This window comes from Nycticebus coucang, chromosome 5 (genome assembly GCF_027406575.1).
Source record: "Nycticebus coucang isolate mNycCou1 chromosome 5, mNycCou1.pri, whole genome shotgun sequence".
Classification (NCBI taxonomy): domain Eukaryota; kingdom Metazoa; phylum Chordata; class Mammalia; order Primates; family Lorisidae; genus Nycticebus; species Nycticebus coucang.
In genome coordinates, this window is record NC_069784.1 from 98,271,392 (window position 1) to 98,292,620 (window position 21,229).

General features: G+C 35.1%; 1 protein-coding gene across 1 annotated transcript in view; it reads right to left on the minus strand.

Moving 5' to 3' along the window:
• The window catches only part of TBC1D32 (TBC1 domain family member 32), a 270,218-nt gene that overhangs the window by 158,000 nt on the left and 90,989 nt on the right, over nucleotides 1-21,229 (minus strand). The window contains exons 20-21 of the mRNA XM_053592345.1: nucleotides 20,293-20,411; nucleotides 3,232-3,348 (exon numbers count right to left, since the gene is read on the minus strand). Of these exons, the coding sequence (XP_053448320.1) occupies nucleotides 3,232-3,348; nucleotides 20,293-20,411 (236 nt within the window). The remainder of the gene's footprint in view (nucleotides 1-3,231; nucleotides 3,349-20,292; nucleotides 20,412-21,229) is intronic.

The following is a 21,229-nucleotide window of genomic DNA, read 5'->3' on the forward strand; positions in this document are numbered from 1 at the left end:
GCTAGTCCAGTTGGTGACTTTAAGTTAAAACCAATGCTTATATATACCCATTCCAAAAATCCTAGAGCCACGAAGAATTATAATGACTCTACTCTGCCCATGCTCTATAAATGAACAAAAAAGACCGATAACAGTAGATCTGTTCGCAGTATAGTTTACCAAATCTTTTAAGCTCACTGTTAAGACCTGGTGCTCAGAACAAAAAGATTCCTTTCAAAATATCACTACTCATTAGCAATTCACTTGGTCACCTAAGAGCTTTGATGCAGAGGTACAAGGAGTTTTTTTTTTTATTATTTGTGTGCCTGCTAATGGAACAGCCATTTTGTATCCCATAAATTGAGCAGTAACTTTGACTTTTAAGTCCTATTACTAAAGAAATGAATTTCATACAGCACTAACCTATACATACTGATTCCTCTCATGGATCTGGGCAAAGTAAATTGAAACCTTGTGGAAAATCTAGATATCGTTAAGAATATCCATGGTTCTTGGGAGGTGGTAAAACTTTCAACCTTAACAGGAGCATGAAAAAAGCTGATTCCAACATTCATCGATGTCCTTAAAGAACTTCAAGACGTCAAGTGGAAGAAGAAGTAACTAAAGATGTGGTAGAAAGCAAAACAACTAAAATTAGAAGTGGATGTTAAAGATGTGACTGAATTGCTGCAATCTCATGATCAAACTTAAACAGGTGAGTAGTTGCTTGTTACAAATAAACAAAGAAAGCAATTTCTTGAGATACAATCTACTCCTGGTTAAGATATAGTGAGCACTGCTGAAAAGACAAGTAAAAAGTTAGACTTTTATTACATAAACTTAGTTGATAAAGCCGCAACAGGATTTGAAAGGAGGAACTTTAATTCGGAAAGAACTTTTACTATAGATAAAATACTATCAAAAAGCCTTTCATGCTACAGAAAAGTCTTTCATGAAAGGAAGAGTTGATCGATGAAGTGAACTTCATTGTTCTATTATTTTCAGAAATTGCCATAGCCATTACAAACTTCAGCAACCAACACCCTGATGAGTCAGCAGCCATCAATATTGAAACAAGACCCTACACCAGCAAAAAGATTATGATTTGCTGAAGGCTTGGATGATCATTAGCATTTTTCAGTAATACTTTTTAAATTAAGCAACATGTACAGGTTTTTAAAAGTATAATGCTATTTCTCACTTAATAGACTATATATATAATGTTTATAGTATAAACGTATCTTTTATACATATTGAAGAACCAAAATATTTGTGACTTTTTTTTTTTTTTTGTAGAGACAGAGTCTCACTGTACCGCCCTCGGGTAGAGTGCCGTGGCGTCACACGGCTCACAGCAACCTCTAACTCTTGGGCTTACGCGATTCTCTTGCCTCAGCCTCCGGAGCAGCTGGGACTACAGGTGCGTGCCACAACGCCCGGCTATTTTTCTGTTGCAGTTTGGCTGGGGCTGGGTCCAAACCCACCACCCTTGGCATATGGGGCCGGCGCCCTACTCACTGAGCCACAGGCGCCGCCCTGTGACTCGTTTTATTGTGATGTGATCCTCACTTTACTGAGTCAATCTTGAACCAAACCCACAATGCCGATGTACATCTATACTGAAGAAAAGTGCCAAAAACAAGTAAGCAGAAGATGCAATTGAAACACTTCAAGGAAAAGATAAGAGGATCTAAATTAGTGTTAAATAATAAAAGCGCTTTGTATATTTCACTTCATATAAGTTACCAAAAACTTATGAAAGTAGATGAACTTTTTAAAAATCCAAGTGTTTAGGAATACCAAGGGCTAAAGTTATTCAAAAGGACAAAACTATGTTTATTAAAACAATAACACATAGAATAAAGTGACCAGAAAATAGAAATAATGATTAATAATAAAATTTCAGTATCAAGTAATTATTTGCTAACTCTTATATGCATATATACAAATGTTTATGTGTGTTTAATTCATAAACATTCTCAAAGATAAGGAACTAAATATTCCTGAATGACTAAAGTAAATTACTCATCTGTGAGTATAAATATAAGTCCCAATTGAATAATTTTATATCTATGTCCTCGTAAGACAATAATATGTAGTTCATTTAAATAAATATAAGCAGAAAATGTGTTGGCTCCCTTGGATACAATTTATTCATTCATTTATTTATTATCTTAGCCAATGAAAGAACAGCACTGGTATGATTAATAACATAATGAATCATTTAAATATCATTCATACATTCACTCTTATTAATGCAAAATCTCTTTCCTTCTAACCTGGGAAAAGTTTGCTTTATATTCTGATAGGTGTTGGGACTGTTTGGTGATCTGGATCAAAGGTCTTATTCATAGATTATTTAAAAGCTGATAACCTGCTGGTGGGAATGCAAATTAATACATTCCTTTTGGAAAGATGTTTGGAGAACACTTAGAGATCTAAAAATAGATCTGCCATTCAGTCCTATAATTCCTCTACTAGGTATATACCCAGAAGACCAAAAATCACATTATAACAAAGATATTTGTACCAGAATGTTTATTGCAGCCCAATTCATAATTGCTAAGTCATGGAAAAAGCCCAAGTGCCCATCGATTCACGAATGGATTAATAAATTGTGGTATATGTACACCATGGAATATTATGCAGCCTTAAAGAAAGATGGAGACTTTACCTCTTTCATGTTTACATGGATGGAGCTGGAACATATTCTTCTTAGTAAAGTATCTCAAGAATGGAAGAAAAAGTATCCAATGTACTCATCCCTGCTATGAAACTAATTTATGGCTTTCATATGAAAGCTATAACTCAGTTGTAACCTAAGAATATGGGGAAGCAGGGGGAATGGGTGGAGGGAGGGTGATTGGTGGGATTACACCAATGGTGATACAACTATGGTGCATCTTACAAGAGTACATGTGAAACCTGCTAAATGTAGAATATAAATGTCTTAACACAATAACTAAGACAATGCCAGGAAGGCTATGTTAACCAGTGTGATGAAAATGTCAAATGGTCTATAAAACCAGTGATAGTGCCCCATGATCGCATTAATGTACACAGCTATGATTTAGTAAAATAATAATAATAAATAGAAATAGAAAAGCTGATAACCTGTGGGTAAAACTTAAAAATAAGTCTGTATAGCCATTAAATAATATTTCTTTTATTTTTATTATCAAACTGCATTCTTACTACCATCTTCAAACAGTAGCATTTATAAAAGAGAATGAATCAAAGAAAATGACTTACAACGACACATGTTGGGACTTCCCGAAGAGAATATTCTGCTTTATTAGGAAGATCTTGATTGCCTGTCAGTTCATAAACAGCAGGATAGGATAATAAGTTCACCAGTGCTAGGAAAGACTAGATTGGAAGAAAGAAAACAGTCATTTAAAAGGTTCATCCTTTTCTGGCTCAGCACCCATAGCACAGTGATTATGGCACCAGCCACATACACCAAGGGTGGCAGGTTCAAACCTGACGTGGGTCAGCTAAACAACAATGACAACTTCAACAAAAAATAGCTGAGTATTGTAGCGGGCACCTGTAGTCCCAGCTACTTGGGAGGCTGAGGTAAGAGAATCACTTAAGCCCAAGAGTTTGAGTTGCTGTCAGCTGTGACACCATGGCACTCTACCAAGAGTGACATAATGAGACTCTGTCTCAACAACAACAACAAAAAGGTTCACCTTTTCAACCATATCCATGGAAAAGCCATCAATGTAAAATTTTATAGCTGCATGACCATGAGGGCTAATGTTTAAATAAGCCTAATGAATTCACATGAAATTATGAAATGATTTTATAAAAAATTTTATAGCTGCTGCTAAAATTTTATAGCTGCATGACCATGAGGGCTAATGTTTAAATAAGCCTAATGAATTCACATGAAATGATTCATTATGTTATTAATTCACATGTGAAATACCTACATATAAGTACAAAATAGCCAACATCAACAACATCAACAAATAATCTATGAGCTGACAATGCATAACATAGCAACTATTATAGAACATGTATGAGGTTTGAAAAATGTTTTAAAATACCATGTGTTTCCTGAAAAGTTTGGATCTGACTAAAAATTCAATAATCTAACATTTTTTTATTCTTTGCACTGTTATATCTGATATGTAAGAAACTAAAGAGAATAATACTTAGGGGCTCTGCAGCAAGATATTAAATTCTATATATTCTTGCCCTCAAGCCCATAAGGCTATCTTTTAACTACATTGACTAGAAATCCAACTAACCTAGATAGTAAGCCAAGGCTTTTCCTATCAAAACCAGCTCATCTTCTGGTACACTCTTACTAAGGTGATCTCTCCATAAAATTTTTAAGCTCTCTGCTCTAATTTCCTCTTATTAAAAGCAACTATAATATTTTTCTCAGACACATTTCATTCTTTGATTCCCCAGCTCAAAAGCATTCAGTGGTCACCCATCACTAAACATCAAATCTAAACTTCTTAGCATGACTTTCAAGGCACTTCATTAACTGACCCCTTCTTTTCTTCATAGTCTCAAAAGCCTCATTTCTCATTATTCTCCATATGAACGTTCTACTTCAGTCAGGTCAAATCTGCATGTCATCGCCTTCGACTGACTGCCACCTGTACATACTTTATATCCTACTGACACGCTCCTCTTGCCCCCTCACTGACTTGTTATCCCACTTTCTAAGCTTTCAAAAGTTTGCACAACATTTTCTCTAAAGACTTTTTAACTAACTCCATGCACATCTGCAAAGCCAGTATTCTGTCAATACTTCTCTATCTTTTGTATATATTAAAGTCATGTATTTACTTGTAAATATTAAGTTTTCTGTGTCATTTTCTAAAAATTTTCTCTAGACTCAGAAAATTTGAGAATCAGAAAAGTTGAGAATTTTCATTAGAATTAGAAAATTAAAAATTCAGAAAATTAACAAGAACATTAAATTCAATCTCTTGTTTAATAGATAAAAAAAAACTTGAGGTCAAGTGAGGTGGGTTGGCCAAACACACACACTCAGAAAGTTGGTAGCAGAAATAATCTTTATTTTCTTATTTCCAGACTAAGGTTGCTCATTAAAAATCACAATATAATCTTTAGACACTATTTAACAGTGTTACCCTTTCTACAGTGCTTGCTTAAAGATCCAGAAAGTAGAGTCCATTTTATATCTCTTCTTTTATTGCAATGTTATTTTTGCAACAAAATGCAATGTTATTCAACAATAACAGTGCCTATATAGTGCATATATTTAACACACAGTGATTTTCAACAAATGTTTCAAGATAAAAAGTGAATGCATACTAAGTTTTTTAAAAGTATCCATATTATTTTCCCTACTATAATTTTCCATAAAATGAACATGAAGTTTCTAACCAGTTTAAGAAGAAAAAAAAATCCATGATTTAAGGCTAATATTTCCTGAATAGCAATAAAGAAATCATAAAGAATAGCTAAATAAATGTAATAAATTAGTTGCCAACTATTGAATGCCTATTAAAACAACACTGTACAAAAAGTATGCACTATATAGAAGGAAAAAAACTAACAAGGAAAATATGTTGGAAGAATATGACTATTAATTATATTTGTAAACTGCAAGGAAAGCAGAGAGAAACTGCATGGTTCTTGCCATCTAGGAAACTACTGTATAAATTAAATTCATTACTCACCAGGTATTGACTAGAAAGATGATAAATAAAACAGATTTCATTATACTTTTATTTTTAATACAATTTACTTCATACTGAGAATACAGATAAGGAAAGCTAAAAATTGCTTTATAAATTGAATGTGCAGACATTTTATAATGTTTTTAATATTAATCTAGCCATATTTAGATACAATCATGTATAATCCTCTTTTATGTTTAAAGTATCTTTTCTATCTATTATAACCATGACAGATTACTAAAAAAGTTTAATGAAGGTTCATTTTGATAGAAAAAGACATAACAAGCTTTTCAAATCACATATAACAATAATATATTGAAGATTTTTTCATTATGTATACATAAAGAACTCAATTGGTGTTTATGGAACCTCTCTCCATCTAAGAAGTAAAACAATTTGGACCACATATAATCATGGTAACATCAGATATGTTGCTCTAAACAAACTGTCTTATAGAACGTTAGGTAAAAACAACTAGACAACTACATTTGAACAAAAACAACCTGAACAGAATTTTAAAGTGACTTGAGAGGATTTCAGCAGCTAGTTTCTAGAACAAACAATCCATTTCTCATACACTGGGAATTTTAAAGACATTAGCCTAGTGGAAAATTGTGATGTGCTAAGCATTTCTGGAACCAAATATATTTACAATGTAATCATTGTTCTCACAAAAATATTGTAAGTTGTTGGTAGTCTCAGACATTAATTATCCTAAAATTTATAGAAGCACAAAATATAAATATTCTACTTCATCAGTTTTTCAAGAGAAGAATGAGGTTTTATGTAATAATGATAAGGAACCTAAAGGAAAGTCAAAAATTTGATGTACTTTAAGACTAAAGCTTAAAATTAATTACCCAAACCAATAACTATTCTTATGAATTAAAAATCTTCCAGGTTAATAATGATGATCTAGGAAACCAATCCAGTGGGGTGGAGAAAAATGCGGCTGAGTAATAGCTTCCCTGCAACTGGGCACGGTGAATCTGGGGAGATAAGACTCCAGGCATCTCTAGCTGGTGGGATCTGCCCATAATCATCCCTTTGAGGAGACAGAGAGTCAGCAAGAGACTTCTGGACCCCAAGAGGAGGACAAAAACAGTGGAAAACTGTCAAGTGCTTGCGTGTGTGTGATTGACCTAATCCTGCCAGCAGCCATTAAGTGCAAGAAGCAGTGAGACTGCAAACCAGAAAGGCCTTACCTGTGAACTGTTTTGGTGTTTTTAGACTTGGCACTCAGTTGAACTGCCTTGGGGAGAGCTTGAGCAGGACTGCAGAGAATTTTGGGCATTGTCTACAGCCCTAGACTGAGCTGCTGAGCCGGACGGCGCTAATAGTGTTCGGCTGTGGGCTGCATGGAGCCATTGTGAGAGAACTGCCCCGGCAAGCTCCGCCCTCATGTCCCAGAGCAAGGATTGTGCAGAAGCTAGTAACCTAGTGACTGAACACCCTGAAGGCGGGGACTGATCTGCCTTACAGCCTTAACCTTCAGGGACAGACTGAGACCAGTTTTGGCACACTAGAGCCCAGGGCTGTTGCCCTGGGTAGAGTGCTGTGGTTTGTCACAGCTCATAGCAAGCTCAAACTCCTAGGACGGGGGCTGCCCAGACCTCCATAAGAGCTGTGCCATGATGGCTGACCCACGACCCACCCCAACGGGCCTCCGTACACCCCGACAGGGAACTGTGGGAGCCACGCAACCCCACGTCCTCCCTCCCTACCCTCCCTGCCTCTTCACTGGCTCGCTCATCTGGCCAGAGACTCTGGCAGCCACGTGCCCTCTGGAGCCCTCCCTGCCTCTGCACAGAGCCCTTCTCCTGGCCAGAGAATGCTGGAGCCTTGGGCTCTCTGTGCCAAAGTCACTGGGTGCCAGGCACTCCCAGAACTGTGCACACCACCTCCCGCCCTGTTGCTGGATCTGGGTGTGTCACAACTCCAGAGCTTATTCCACAATGAGAACTCCATAGCTGGGGCAGACCCAGAGGAACTACACAGGGTCAATCCCTACAAAGATCCAGCAACAATAGAGTGATCCCGCTGGGGTCTAATCTTGGAGAGACACCTCCCCAACCCTGAGGATGGCCAGAGGCAACGGTGAAAAGCAATCATGAGGCGAAATCAACAGAAAAACTCTGGCAATATGAATAATCAGAGTAGATCAACTCCCCCCAAGGATCAATGGGGAGACACAGCACAAGATCCCATGCACAAACAAATAGCTGAGATGTCAGAAATCGAATTCAGAATCTGGATAGCAAGTAAGATTGAATTAGAATTCCAAGCAGTAACCCAAAAGATATCTCAAGAATTCAATGAATTCAAAGACCAAATGACCAAAGATTTTGACACATTCAGACAAGAAGTTGCAGCCCTCAAAGATCTGAGAAACAGAGTAAACTCCCTCAGTAACAGAAAGGAGCAAGAAGAAGAAAGGATTTCTGACATTGAAGACAAAGCTTTTGAATGCTCCCAAACTCTCAGACAGGAAGAGAAATGGAGGGGAAAAGAAGATCACTCTCTCAGAGAGCTCGGGGATGATTCGAAGAAAACCAATATTCGTCTTATAGGAATCCACAAAAGAGATGAAGTGGCTTCACAAGGCACAGTGTCTCTTCTCCATGGGATTATGAAGGAGAACTTTTCAGACATGCCAAGTGATTCTGAAATTCAGATAGCAGACAGTTTCAGAACTCCAGCATGACTCAACCCAAATAACACATCCCCCAGACACATCATAATCAATTTCACTAAAGTTAATATGGAGAAAATTCTGAAAGCAGCCAGACGAAACAAAACCATCACCTACAAGGGGAAGAATATTAGAATAACTGCAGATCTCTCTGCTGAAACCTTTCAAGCTAGAAGAGGATGGTCGATTTTTAATCTCCTAAAACAAAATAACTTTCAACCCAGCATCCTGTACCCAGCTAAAGTGAGCTTCATTTATGACAGAGAAATTAAATACTTCAATGACATTCACATGTTGAAGAAATTTTCCATAACTAAACCAGCTCTCCAGTATATTCTCAGACCTATCCTCCATAAAGACCAGCGTAATCCTCCATCACAAAAGTAAACCTACCCAGAAAATTTGATCAAATTCCAACTTCATCAGTCGCAAAAGGATTAAAAATGTCCACCGGACTCTCGAAAGACGTATCAATATTCTCAGTTAATGTGAATGGTTTAAATTGTCCTCTAAACAGGCACAGGTTGGCTGACTGGATACAAAAACTCAAGCCAGATATCTGCTGCATACAAGAATCTTTTCTTATATTAAAAGACAAATACAGACTCAAGGTGAAGGGATGGTCATCAATACTCCAGGCAAATGGAAAGCAGAAAAAAGCAGGGGTTGCAATCCTATTCACAGACGCAACAGGCTTTAAACCAACCCAAATAAGGAAGGATAAGGATGGACACTTCATACTTGCTAAAGGTAATACTCAATATGATGACATTACAATTATTTATATTTATGCACCAAACCAGAACGCACCTCAATTTATAAGAGAAACTCTAACAGACATGAGCAACTTGATTTCCTCCAGTTCCATAGTAGTTGGAGATTTTAACACCCCTTTAGCAGTCCTGGATAGATCCTGCAAAAAGAAGCTAAGAAATGAAATTTTAGATTTAACTTAACCATTCATGATCTGGACTTAACAGACATCTACAGAACATTTCATCCCAACAAAACTGAATACACATTCTTCTCATCAGCCCATGGAACATACTCCAAAATCAACCACATCCTAGGATACAAATCTAACCTCAGCAAATTTAAAAAAATTGAAATTATTCATTGCAGCTTCTCAGACCATCATGGAATAAAAGTTGAACTGAATAACAACAGGAACCTACATACCATACAAAAACATGGAAGCTAAACAACCTTATGCTGAAGGATAGATGGGTTATAGATGAGATTAAGAAAGAAATCACCAATTTTTTGGATCAAAACAATAAATACACGAATTACCAGAACCTCTGGGATACTGCAAAGGCAGTCCTAAGAGGGAAATTTGTAGCACTGCAAGCCTTCCTCAAGAAAATGGAAAGAGAGGAAGTTAATAACTTAATGGGACATCTCAAGCAACTGGAGAAGGAAGAACACTCCCACCCCAAACCCAGCAGAAGAAAAGAAATAACCAAAATCAGAGCAGAATTAAACGAAATTGAAAACAAAAGAATTATACAACAGATCAATAAATCCAAAAGTTAGTTTTTTGAAAAGATCAATAAAATAGATAAACCTTTGGCCAACATAACCAGGAAAAAAAAAAGAGTAAAATCTCTAATTTCATCAATCAGAAATGCTAATGATGATATAACAACAGACACCTCAGAAATTCAAAAAGTCCTTAACAAATACTACAAGAAACTCTACTCTCAGAAATATGAAAATCAGAAAGAAATCGACCAATACCTGGAAGTATGCCACCTACCAAGACTTAGCCAGAATGAAGTGAAATGTTGAACAGGCCTATATCAAGTTCTAAAATAGCATCAACTATACAAAATCTCCCTAAAACGAAAAACCCAGGACCAGATGGCTTTACGTCAGAATTCTACCAAACCTTTAAACAAGAACTAGTACCTATATTACTAAACCTCTTCCAAAATATAGAAAAAGAAGGAATATTACCCAACACATTCTATGAAGCAAACATCACCTTGTTCCCCAAACCAGGGAAAGACCCAACAAGAAAAGAAAATTATAGACCAATATCACTAATGAATATTGATGCAAAAATACTCAATAAGATCCTAACAAACAGAATCCAACAACACATCAAAAAAATTATACACCATGACCAAGTGGGATTTATCCCAGGCTCTCAAGTCTGGTTCAATATACATAAATCTATAAATGTAATTCAGCACATAAACAAACTAAAAAATAAGGACCACATGATTCTTTCAGTTGATGCAGAAAAAGCTTTTGATAATATCCAGCATCCCTTCATGATCAGAACACTTAAGAAAATTGGTATAGAAGGGACATTTCTTAAACTAATAGAGGCCACCTACAGCAAACCCACAGCCAATATAGTATTGAATGGAGTTAAATTGAAATCATTTCCACTTAGATCAGGAACCAGACAAGGTTGCCCATTGTCTCCATTGCTCTTTAACATTGTAATGGAAGTTTTAGCCATTGCAATTAGGGAAGAAAAGGCGATCAAGGGTATCCACATAGGCTCAGAGCAGATCAAACTTTCACTCCTCGCAGATGACATGATCGTATATCTGAAAAACACTAGGGATTCTACTACAAAACTTTTAGAAGTGATCAAGGAATACAGCAATGTCTCAGGGTACAAAATCAACACTCATAAATCTGTAGCCTTTATATATACCAACAATAACCAAGCTGAAAAAACAGTCAAAGATTCTATTCCTTTCACAGTAGTGCCGAAGAAGATGAAATATTTGGGAGTATACCTAACAAAGGATGTGAAAGATCTCTACAAAGAGAAGTATGAAACTTTAAGAAAAGAAATAGCTGAAGATTTTAACGAATGGAAAAACATACCATGCTCATGGCTGAGAAGAATCAACATTGTTAAAATGTCCATACTACCCAAAGCAATATATAATTTTAATGCAATTCCTATTAAAGCTCCATTGTCATATTTTAAAGAGCTTTAAAAAACAATACTTTGTTTTATATGGAATTAGAAAAAAACTCGAATAGCCAAAACATTACTCAGCAATAAAAATAAAGCAGGAGGAATCACGCTACCAGACCTGAGACTGTAGTATAAATCGATAGTGATCAAAACAGCATGGTATTGGCACGAAAACAGAGAATTGGATGTCTGGAACAGTATAGAGAACCAAGAGATGAATCCACCTACTTGCCATTATTTGGTCTTTGACAAGCCAATTAAAAACATCCAGTGGGGAAAAGATTCCCTATTTAACCAATGGTGCTGGGTGAACTGGCTGCCAACCTGTAGAAGATTGAAACTGGACCCACACCTTTCACCATTAACTAAGATAGACTCTGACTGGATAAAAAATTTAAACTTAAGACATGAAACTATAAAAATACTTGAAGAAAGTGCAGGGAAAACTCTTGAAGGAATCAGGCTGGTGAATATTTTATGAGGAGGACTTCCCAGGCAATTGAAGCAGTATCAAAAATACACTACTTGGACCTGATCAAACTAAAAAGCTGCTGCACAGCCAAGAATACAGTAAGTAAAGCAAGCAGACAGCCCTCAGAATGGGAGAAAATATTTGGAGGTTATACCTCCAATAAAGGTCTAATAACCAGAATCCATAGAGAACTCAAACGTATTAGCAAGAAAAGAACACGTGATCCTATCTCAGGGTGGGCAAGGGACTTGAAATGAAACTTCTGTAACGAAGACAGACACACAATCTACAAACACACGAAAAAAAGCTCATCATCCTTAATCATCAGAGAAATACAAATCAAAACTACTCTGAGATATCACCTAACCCCAGTAAGAGTAGCCCACATAACAAAATCCCAAAAAAACAGAGATGTTGGCATGGATGCGGAGAAAAGGGCACACTTCTACACTGCTTTTGGGAATGCACACTAATACGTTCCTTCTGGAAGGATGTTTGGAAAATACTTAGAGACCTAAAAATAGACCTGTCATTCGATTCTATAATTCCTTTACTAGGGTTATACCCAGAAGACCAAAAATCACAACATAACAAAGACATCTGTACCAGAATGTTTATTGCAGCCCAATACGTAATTGCTAAGTAATGGAAAAAGCCCAAGTGCCCATCAACCCACGAATGGACTAGCAAATTGTGGCACATGTATACCACGGAATATTATGCAGCCTTCAAGAAAGATGGAGACTTTACCTCTTTCATGTTTACATAGATGGAGCTGGAACATATTCTTCTTTGCAAAGTATCTCAGGAATGGAAGAAAAAGTATCCAATGTACTCAGCCCTACTATAAAGCTAAATTGTGGTTTTCACATGAAGGCTATAGCCCAAGTATGGCCAAGACTTTGGGGAAGGGGCCAAGGAAGGGGAAGGGAGGGGGGAGGTTAGGGTGGAGGAAAGGTGATGGGTGGGGCCACACCTACTGTGCATCTTAGAATGCGTACAGGTGAAACTTACTAAAGGTAGAATACAAATGTCTACATAGAATAACTAGGAAAATACCATGAAGGCTGCGTTGAACAGTTTGATGAGAATGTTTCAGATTGTATATAAAACGAGCACATTGTACCCCTTGATTGCACTAATGTACACAGCTATGATTTAACAATAAAAAAAATGATGATCTATTCACTTATTCAGTCACTCAAAATATTTTAATGCCAGTTGCTTATTAGTAATTGTGCCAGATGCCAAAAATAAAAATAATGGAACAATGGAACATTCCTTGTTCTCAAGGACTCACCATGTAATGTTGGGCAAATACACTATCAAATAATTTAAAAGGATGTCTGACAATTATTGACATGGTGGGGCATGGGGGAAGGGGAGAGCAAACAGAGAAGGAGGGAAGGGCTGAGGGAAAGGAAAAGGAAAAAAATGAAAAGAAAAGAAAATAGTGACTAATCTTCACATAAACTGGTTTTAATTTTGACCAAAGTATATTACTTAAACATTAGTTTTTAACAACATGTTAATATGTTGTTTAGGATATTGTATCTCCATTTATAAGTGACTATGTTTGTAATTTCTCCTGTATAACAATATATTTTCTCCAACTTTAATATCAGGTGTACCCAGATCAAGTAGAATGATTTTGATGTATTTCTTCTTTTTCTATTGTCTGTAAGATTTAGCATTATCTGTTTTTTGAAATTATCTTTTACTTTTATTTATAAATATTAGTTGTCTATTTTTGATACTTAAAAAAATAATAATTTAAAAAAAGGGGGAGTGTCTGAAATGACCTGATGGCGCTGCATTATGGAGAGGGATAGGGAATATAAGGAGGATGACACTACAAAGCAAAGTAGGGACAGATGAGTGATGAGGCTGTAGAGGTATGCAGCTGGCAGACAGGCAGGCAGAGATGAACTACGTTAATGAGCTCTATTTTTATCCTCTAGCAAAAGGAAAGAACAGGATGTTTTCAGAAAAGTAGTGGGAATTATATTTTACAGTTCAGACAAAATGCTAAAGGAACATTGTTTTGAAGGTTGATAATATCAGCGGGGTGGGGGTGTAAATAAACAAGGTAGGACTTGGAAGTTTTAAGAATGACAGAGCTATGTTCTACCTATTATAACAGATGTATTAAAAACATGTCCAAGGACAGCGTACTCAGAAAATGACTCAAAAAAGTAGCTTCAGGAGAATACAAGTCTGAAGGGGAAAGGAAAGGTCAGTGAAGGCAATCTGCATAAAGTATTCTTTAAAGTAGCTTGGAGAAGAAGGGGAGAAGGAAGACCGGATGATGATAATAGTTTAACTATTAAGTTATTATTAAGTTAGAACTCCCTTTTGTCTAAGTACTGTACTGCCAACCTATCAATGCATATTTGAATTGTCAATATGTACAACTGTAAGAAAGGTATTATTTTGAGGACCACTTGGCATCTGAAGCCAAGTCTGACTACCTCATCTGCTACAATGTAAACCACTAGAAGGCACTGTAGTAGCACTTAGATCCAGGAAGAGGGTCTTCTGTTTGGTGGGGGTCGGGTGTTTGGTTTGTTTTGGCTGAGAGAATCAAGCCATCTTCAAATGCATAGTTTTATATCTTTCTTTCTGATCTGTATGTCTTATATTTAACTCTCATCACACTAGGACCTCAATACAATTTTAAATAAAAGTAGTAAGAGAAACCTAAATTTAGGTTAATTATCTATGCATTAAATAAGATTCAAGATTTATATTTTCTTTTTGTTTAATTCAGATTATATCAGGGTATAAATGTTTAAGTTACATTGTTTGTATTTCCAAGGTAAAGTCCAAGTTATAGTTGAGCCCTTCACCCAGGGGTGGTGCTGAACACCCTCAGACTGTGCACATTAGGTAAGATCCCACCAATCACCCTTGTTCCTTACCCCAAAACATACATTTTTCAAAGACAGTATTTATCAGACTAAGGATTAAATGTTGGGAGGTTTTTATCATATAAGAGTATAAAATTTTGTCAAATGCTGTTTCTACATTTATTAAAATCATCTCTTTATTCTGTTAATATGGTAAACGATATTTTTGTTTTGGTATGTTAAGTCAACTCTGCATTCCCAGGATAAACATCACTTAATCATAATAAATGATCTTTTTATATATTTCTGGACTCAGTTTGATAGTATAATATTTTATTAAACACTTTTGGCCTGTACTCATTGGGATATAGATCTGTAATTTTCTCCTCTTTCCTTGGCAATGTTTATGTCTCATTTCTATCAGTGTTATGATGGCCTCAAAAGTTACAAAATCTTTCTTCTACCTATTTTTCTTATAAAAAACTTGTGTCTAATTGGTGTTTTCTCCTAAAAGTGTTTCATAGAATCCATGGGTGAAATCATCTGGTTTTTTCATGTGTGTGAAAAGGTTCTTCATGAAAAATTCAATTTCTTTAACAGATACCTAAGCTATTCAGCTTTTCCTTTTTTATTGTTTCAGTTTTGATAAGCATATTTTTAAACAAATTTTTCAATTTTATTTTAGTTATTGAAAATTTTTCAATTTTATTTTAGTTATGATTTTGCCTAAAGCAAATCATAACATTCACTGATTAACCTTTCATTTCTATAGGGTCGTCATTCATACCCTTCTTTCACCCTTGATCTTGGTAATTTGGGCTTTCTTATTTTCTTGATCATTTTAGAGAGGGTTTTCTTTATTTTTTTTCTTTTTTATTGAGACAGCATCTCACTTTGTCACCCTCAGTAGAGTGCTATGGTGTCACAGCTCACAGCAACCTCAAACTCCTGGGTTCAAGCGATTCTCTTGCCTCAGCCTCCCTAGTAGCTGGGACTATAGGCGCCTGCCACAACAGCAAGCTATTTTTTTTATTTAGCAGGCCCAGGTGGGGTTCAAACCCATCAGCCCCAGAGCATGTGGCCAGCGCCCTAACCACTGGGCAATAGGCACCCTAAAAGAGGGTTTTTCAAGTTCAGTAATCAGTTTAAAGAACCAACATTTGCCTTTTTTACTTTTCTTTAGTTTGTTCTGTGTCATTGATTTCTGCTCTAATCTTTTTTTTTTTTTTGCAGCCCTCGTTAAAGTGCTACATCACAGCTCACAGCAACCTCAAACTCTTGGACTCAAGATTCTCTTGCCTCAGTCTCCCAAGTAAGTGGGACTACAGGTGCCCACCACAAGGCCCGGCTATTTTTAGAGACCAGGTCTCGCTCTAGCTCAGGCTGGTTTTGAACCCATGAGCTCAGGCAATCCACCCGCCCTGGCCTCCCCTGAGTGCTGGGATTACAGGCGTGAGCCACTGCACCCAGCCCCACTCTAATCTTTATTATTTGCTTTCATATATTTGTTTTGTGTATAATTTTTCTTCTTTTTCTAGTCTCTTTGAGCAGAAATTTGAGACATTAATTTTAGATCATTCTTATTTTCTAATATAAAAATTAAAGTTCAAAATATCCCTCTTGCAATACTTCAGCTATATCCACAAATTTTGATTATCTTGCATTCTCATTTTCATTGAGTTTAAAATATTTTCTAATTTTCCTTGTGATTTCTTCTTTGAGCTACATATTATTAAGAAGTGTGTTGTTTAATTTCCAGATAATCATTTTCCTAGTTTCTGGCTCTTGAGTTTTAATTAATTTTATTGCAGTTTTAGAACATATTTTTCATTATGCCAATTACCGTAAGTTTACTATGACTTGAACTTCATTGAATGTACAATCTTATCTTTGTGTGCATGCCATGTCTTTGAATAGAATGGGCATTCAATAATCACTGAGAATAATATCCAAAAATATTAATTAGATCAAGTGATTAATAGTGTCATTTATATCATGTAACTCTTCACACATAATCTGTTGATCTGTTCTTCAATTGTTAAAAGAGAGGTTAAAATCCTTAACTCTAATTGTAGATTAGAGTTTCTTCCTTAATTTCTATTTCAGTGCTTCAAATATTTTGAATCTCTGTTATTAGGATCACGTTAATTATTTTGACTTCCTAGTATATTGACCACATATCATTATGAAATGTTTCTTTTAATTTGATATTTCTTTTTCTTTACGTCTATCTGACACTGAACACGGCCATGCCAGTCTTCTGCACTGTTTCTCTGTATATATTTCTGTATTCATTTATTTTCTGCTTAACTGTTTCTTTAAAATGAATTTTTAAATGCAGCACATATTGGGTACTCTATTTTTATTTCATTGTGAAAATCTGTTTTAATCAGAATATTTAGTCTATTTGCATTAAGTGCAATCATTGATATGGTTACATTTAGAGTTACTATTTTCCTATTTGTTTTCTTTTACCCCATCCATTTTCCATTCCTTTGTTCTTCACTCCCACCTTAGTTTATTTTAGAATTTAAAAATATATCTATTAGCTATACCTCTTTATACTATTTTTAGTAGTTTCCAATAGATCTTTAGTTGATGATGAAAATATTATACAATCTGAACTGTATGATATGGTAGTTACTAGCTACTTGTCATATTGAGCACTTAAGATATGAGTAATGTAACTGAAGAACTGAATTCTTCATTTTAATTTTAATTAACATGAATTTCCATAGCCACATAGGGTTATTGTCTATCATACTGAATATCACAGCTATAGAGGGAAAAAGGGAAGATAAAGGAAACAGGACTGGAACGGAAGTAAATTTTTTAGTATATCTCATTACATTGAAACTACATAACTGTTTTCCACAATTTAAAAACACGAAATTACATCCCAAAGGAAAAAAGGAATCCTTAAAGAATATTTAGAACCTACAAAGTAGGCACTGAGAATGTTACTACTGAGTTGTTATTTCTAGATCTTTCAGTACATAAATTAGGAGAATCCTCTTTTGTTTTTAAAGAAAAAAATCCTTAGTCTATACCTACATTTCTAATGCAAAATCAAAGCAACTGAATAAAATCCCTATAACTTTAAATTTGATTAGAAATATTTGCTAGAGATTAAGCATTAACATTGTGCCACCATATGTAAGATGTGAGAACCTTGTAACCAGATAGATTCATATATCATTATACAGTCACCCGGTCCTTTATGCAATAGCTATCATATGTAATGCCGCTAAGTAAATATAAACCCTACTATGTCATAATTTTGTTTTAAGGATTTATATACATTTAATATAAGTTAAAATTAAAAAGTAGGCTTTCACACTCACTCATCTATTTGCAATTCCCTCTTTCCACCCTGAAAATCCAAATATCTATCTGGTATTACTGTCTTTTAACAGGAAGAACTTCTTTAGCATATTTTGAAATGCCACTGTGCTAACAAATAATTTCTTAGTCTTTGTTTATTTCTTTCTTTAATTATTGAAATATACTTTTTCTGAATTTAGAATTCTGGAGATTGCTTCTTTTTGTTTTGCCTTTCAGCACATTAAAGATGTTATTTTGCCTCCTGGGCTCCATTGTTTATAAAGAGATATTAGCAAACTTTTCTGCTAATCTCCTACATGTAATGTGTAGATTTGATAAGGCTTCTTTTAAGATTTTCTCTCTAACTTTGTTTTTAGCACTTTGTCTATAATGAGCCTTAATGTGGATTTCCTTTATTTTCATTCTTTTCATAATCCCTCTTGAGATTTACTGTTTATCTTCACATTTAAATATTTCAATAAATCTGGTGTTTTTTAGCAATTATGTAGTAAAATATTTTTCTACTCCCTTCTTTCTTATGTATTTCTGGCAAACCAATAATATACATGTTACACCTTTTGACATGGTCTTATAAATCATTCTCTGTTCCTTAGATTGTTTAACAACTATTGACCTGTCCCAAGTTCACTGATTATTTCTTCTGTCACGTTCAAATATTCTGTTAAACTCACATAGAAATTTTATTTCACACACTTTAATTCTAGAATTTCTATCTTTTTAAATATCATTTCTATTTCTTTACTGTAATTTCTGATTTGTTCATTCATTTTAAGCATATTTTCCTTGATATTCTACTTATAATAACCACTTAAAAATTCTTCTTCATTTCATAACCCCTATTTTTTCTTGAATATTCTTCAGGTGTCTAGTAATGTAGGTTGTATGCTACACATTGTGAGCATATTTGGTAGAGATTATGGATTCTGTCACATTCCCCCCCAAAAGTACAGATTTTTAATTTAGCAATTATACTGGCTAAATTTAAACTCTAAACTCTGATACCAGTGGTGTGTAGCCTCTGGTATCTTCTGTGAAGTTCAAATGCACAGTTGCAAGTTTAGCCACATATCTAAGCAAAATGTATACATAGAGTTTGAAGTGATCTCCTATGGCTCTACCTTTTCAGCCTCCCACCCTTGCCTTCCATTATCTAGCTGCTGTGTAACTCTAACCTTAGTAGTCTGCTTCTTCAAGCTTTTCTGATTGTGGATTTCTATCTGTGGAGCACCAACTGCACTTGCCATTTAGTAAAAGTCTGTTAAATCCAGAATCTCACGCAATACCATGCTCTTTATCCATATATTAATTCCCCTCCGTCTTCTGCCTAGTTTGGGTCATTCCAATGCTTTTAACTACTTGATTTTTAAATTATTTTTTCAAAGTTTGCAAGTGTTTCCTATAAGAATGAACTAGTCAGCAATCCAGAAAGAGAGATTTCTGAAATGTTGGAGATGTATTTGTTTTTCAAAATAATTTCATGACATCTTATAAATCAAAATTGCCTAGATTATCAAAAAGTCAAAGTTAGGAAGCAGCTTCACTTCATTTTAGTGAAATTTGGAGAATATGTTAAATATGTAAAAGGCATTGAATTATATTAGTACCTAGTATAGATACTTCAAAAATATTTGTCACATTATTCTAAATGATAGCAACTTCTCTCTGCCAATAATCCTATTTTCTTTTTTTCTTTTTTTTTTTTTTAGTAGAGACAGAGTCTCACTTTATGGCCCTCGGTAGAGTGCCATGGCATCACACAGCTCACAGCAACCTCCAACTCCTGGGCTTAAGCAATTCTCTTGCCTCAGCCTCCCGAGTAGCTGGGACTACAGGCACCTGCCACAACGCCCAGCTACTTTTTGGTTGCAGTTCAGCCGGGGCCGGGTTTGAACCCGCCACCTCAGTATATGGGGCCAGCGCCTTACCGACTGAGCCACATGCACCGCCCAATAATCCTATTTTCTATTAGATTCAAGCTTAAGGGCTTCTTTGATTTTTATTTTGGTTGGTTGATTTATATTTCAGTAATTTGTCTATTTTGTCATTCTATGCCTGGTGCATTATTACTTTTTATTGAAGGAAGAAAACTAATAAAAAAAATTAAAAAGGAAAAGCATCCTTCCAAAATATTATTCCCAAGAAAGATTGGTATTTCTATTGTTCACTAGATTCATTGTGAATAAAAAATAATAGTTTGGAAATGAATAAAGAAGGGAAAAACAGACATAAGAAAGGCAGCTGGTTGTAACTGAATATAGATGAAGTACAGATGAAGTCAATTCTGTGACATACATTTTCAAATCTGTATATTATTATGTAGATTAATCAATTCTTACCTTTTGACAGCTCCGGTCAATAGGATCCACTGGAGTAGATCTGGGGTGGGTTACCCTAACATCATCTCTTCCATATTCCAGATTGGACCATAACTCAGTTATAAGTGCATTAATAAACCCTAAGAAAGATTATTTTATATCACATTTACAGAATAAAATTTATTTGGATTATGTGGAAAAGATATGATTATCCCTCTGATAAGACTGGTCTACTCTGATGGAAGACACATACTTGCGTCTTATATAAGAAGTAATCTCTACTCTTGGTAGAAATGATAACTGTTACTGTTAACATACTTTTATTCATATTATTCATTATTAATAATATTATTCATTATTGATATTATTCATTATCATAATACTCTGTAATAACTAAATAGAGACTACTTCCCTGAAAGACTACTGAGTTTTGAGTCTCAGCTTTTATCTTTGTACCAATAACTTCTGGGTACGTTTTTCTGAAAAACTGTAAGGATTAAACCTGATTCTTCAAATGGCCCAACAGTGTAAGGCAACCTGAAGGGTTATGTGTTTATGGGAAGCCAGGAGGAGAAAAGGAGAGATCTAGAGGCAGGGCAGACATCCAGATAGTTATACTGGAATAAGGAAACATACTTACTTTACTACTTTCTTTGTAATCCCATATGTTTGGAAAAATACTACATATCACATTTTTGCCTCAAATATAGTCTATAAATTTTCATAAGTCAGATCTATGAATGATATCTATGTTATGAATATTTAACTGATTAAATTCTTCTATGAAAAATCAAATCATATGAAAAAGAGTAAAAATATAACATCTAATCATTAATTAAGTTCACAATAACAATATTAGAGAAGAAAGGGTCCTATGACATAACAGAAAAAAACATGGGCTCTACAATCAAGAAAATCTGAGTTCTAATTTCTTGGGAAAATCCCTTGGATTCCTAGA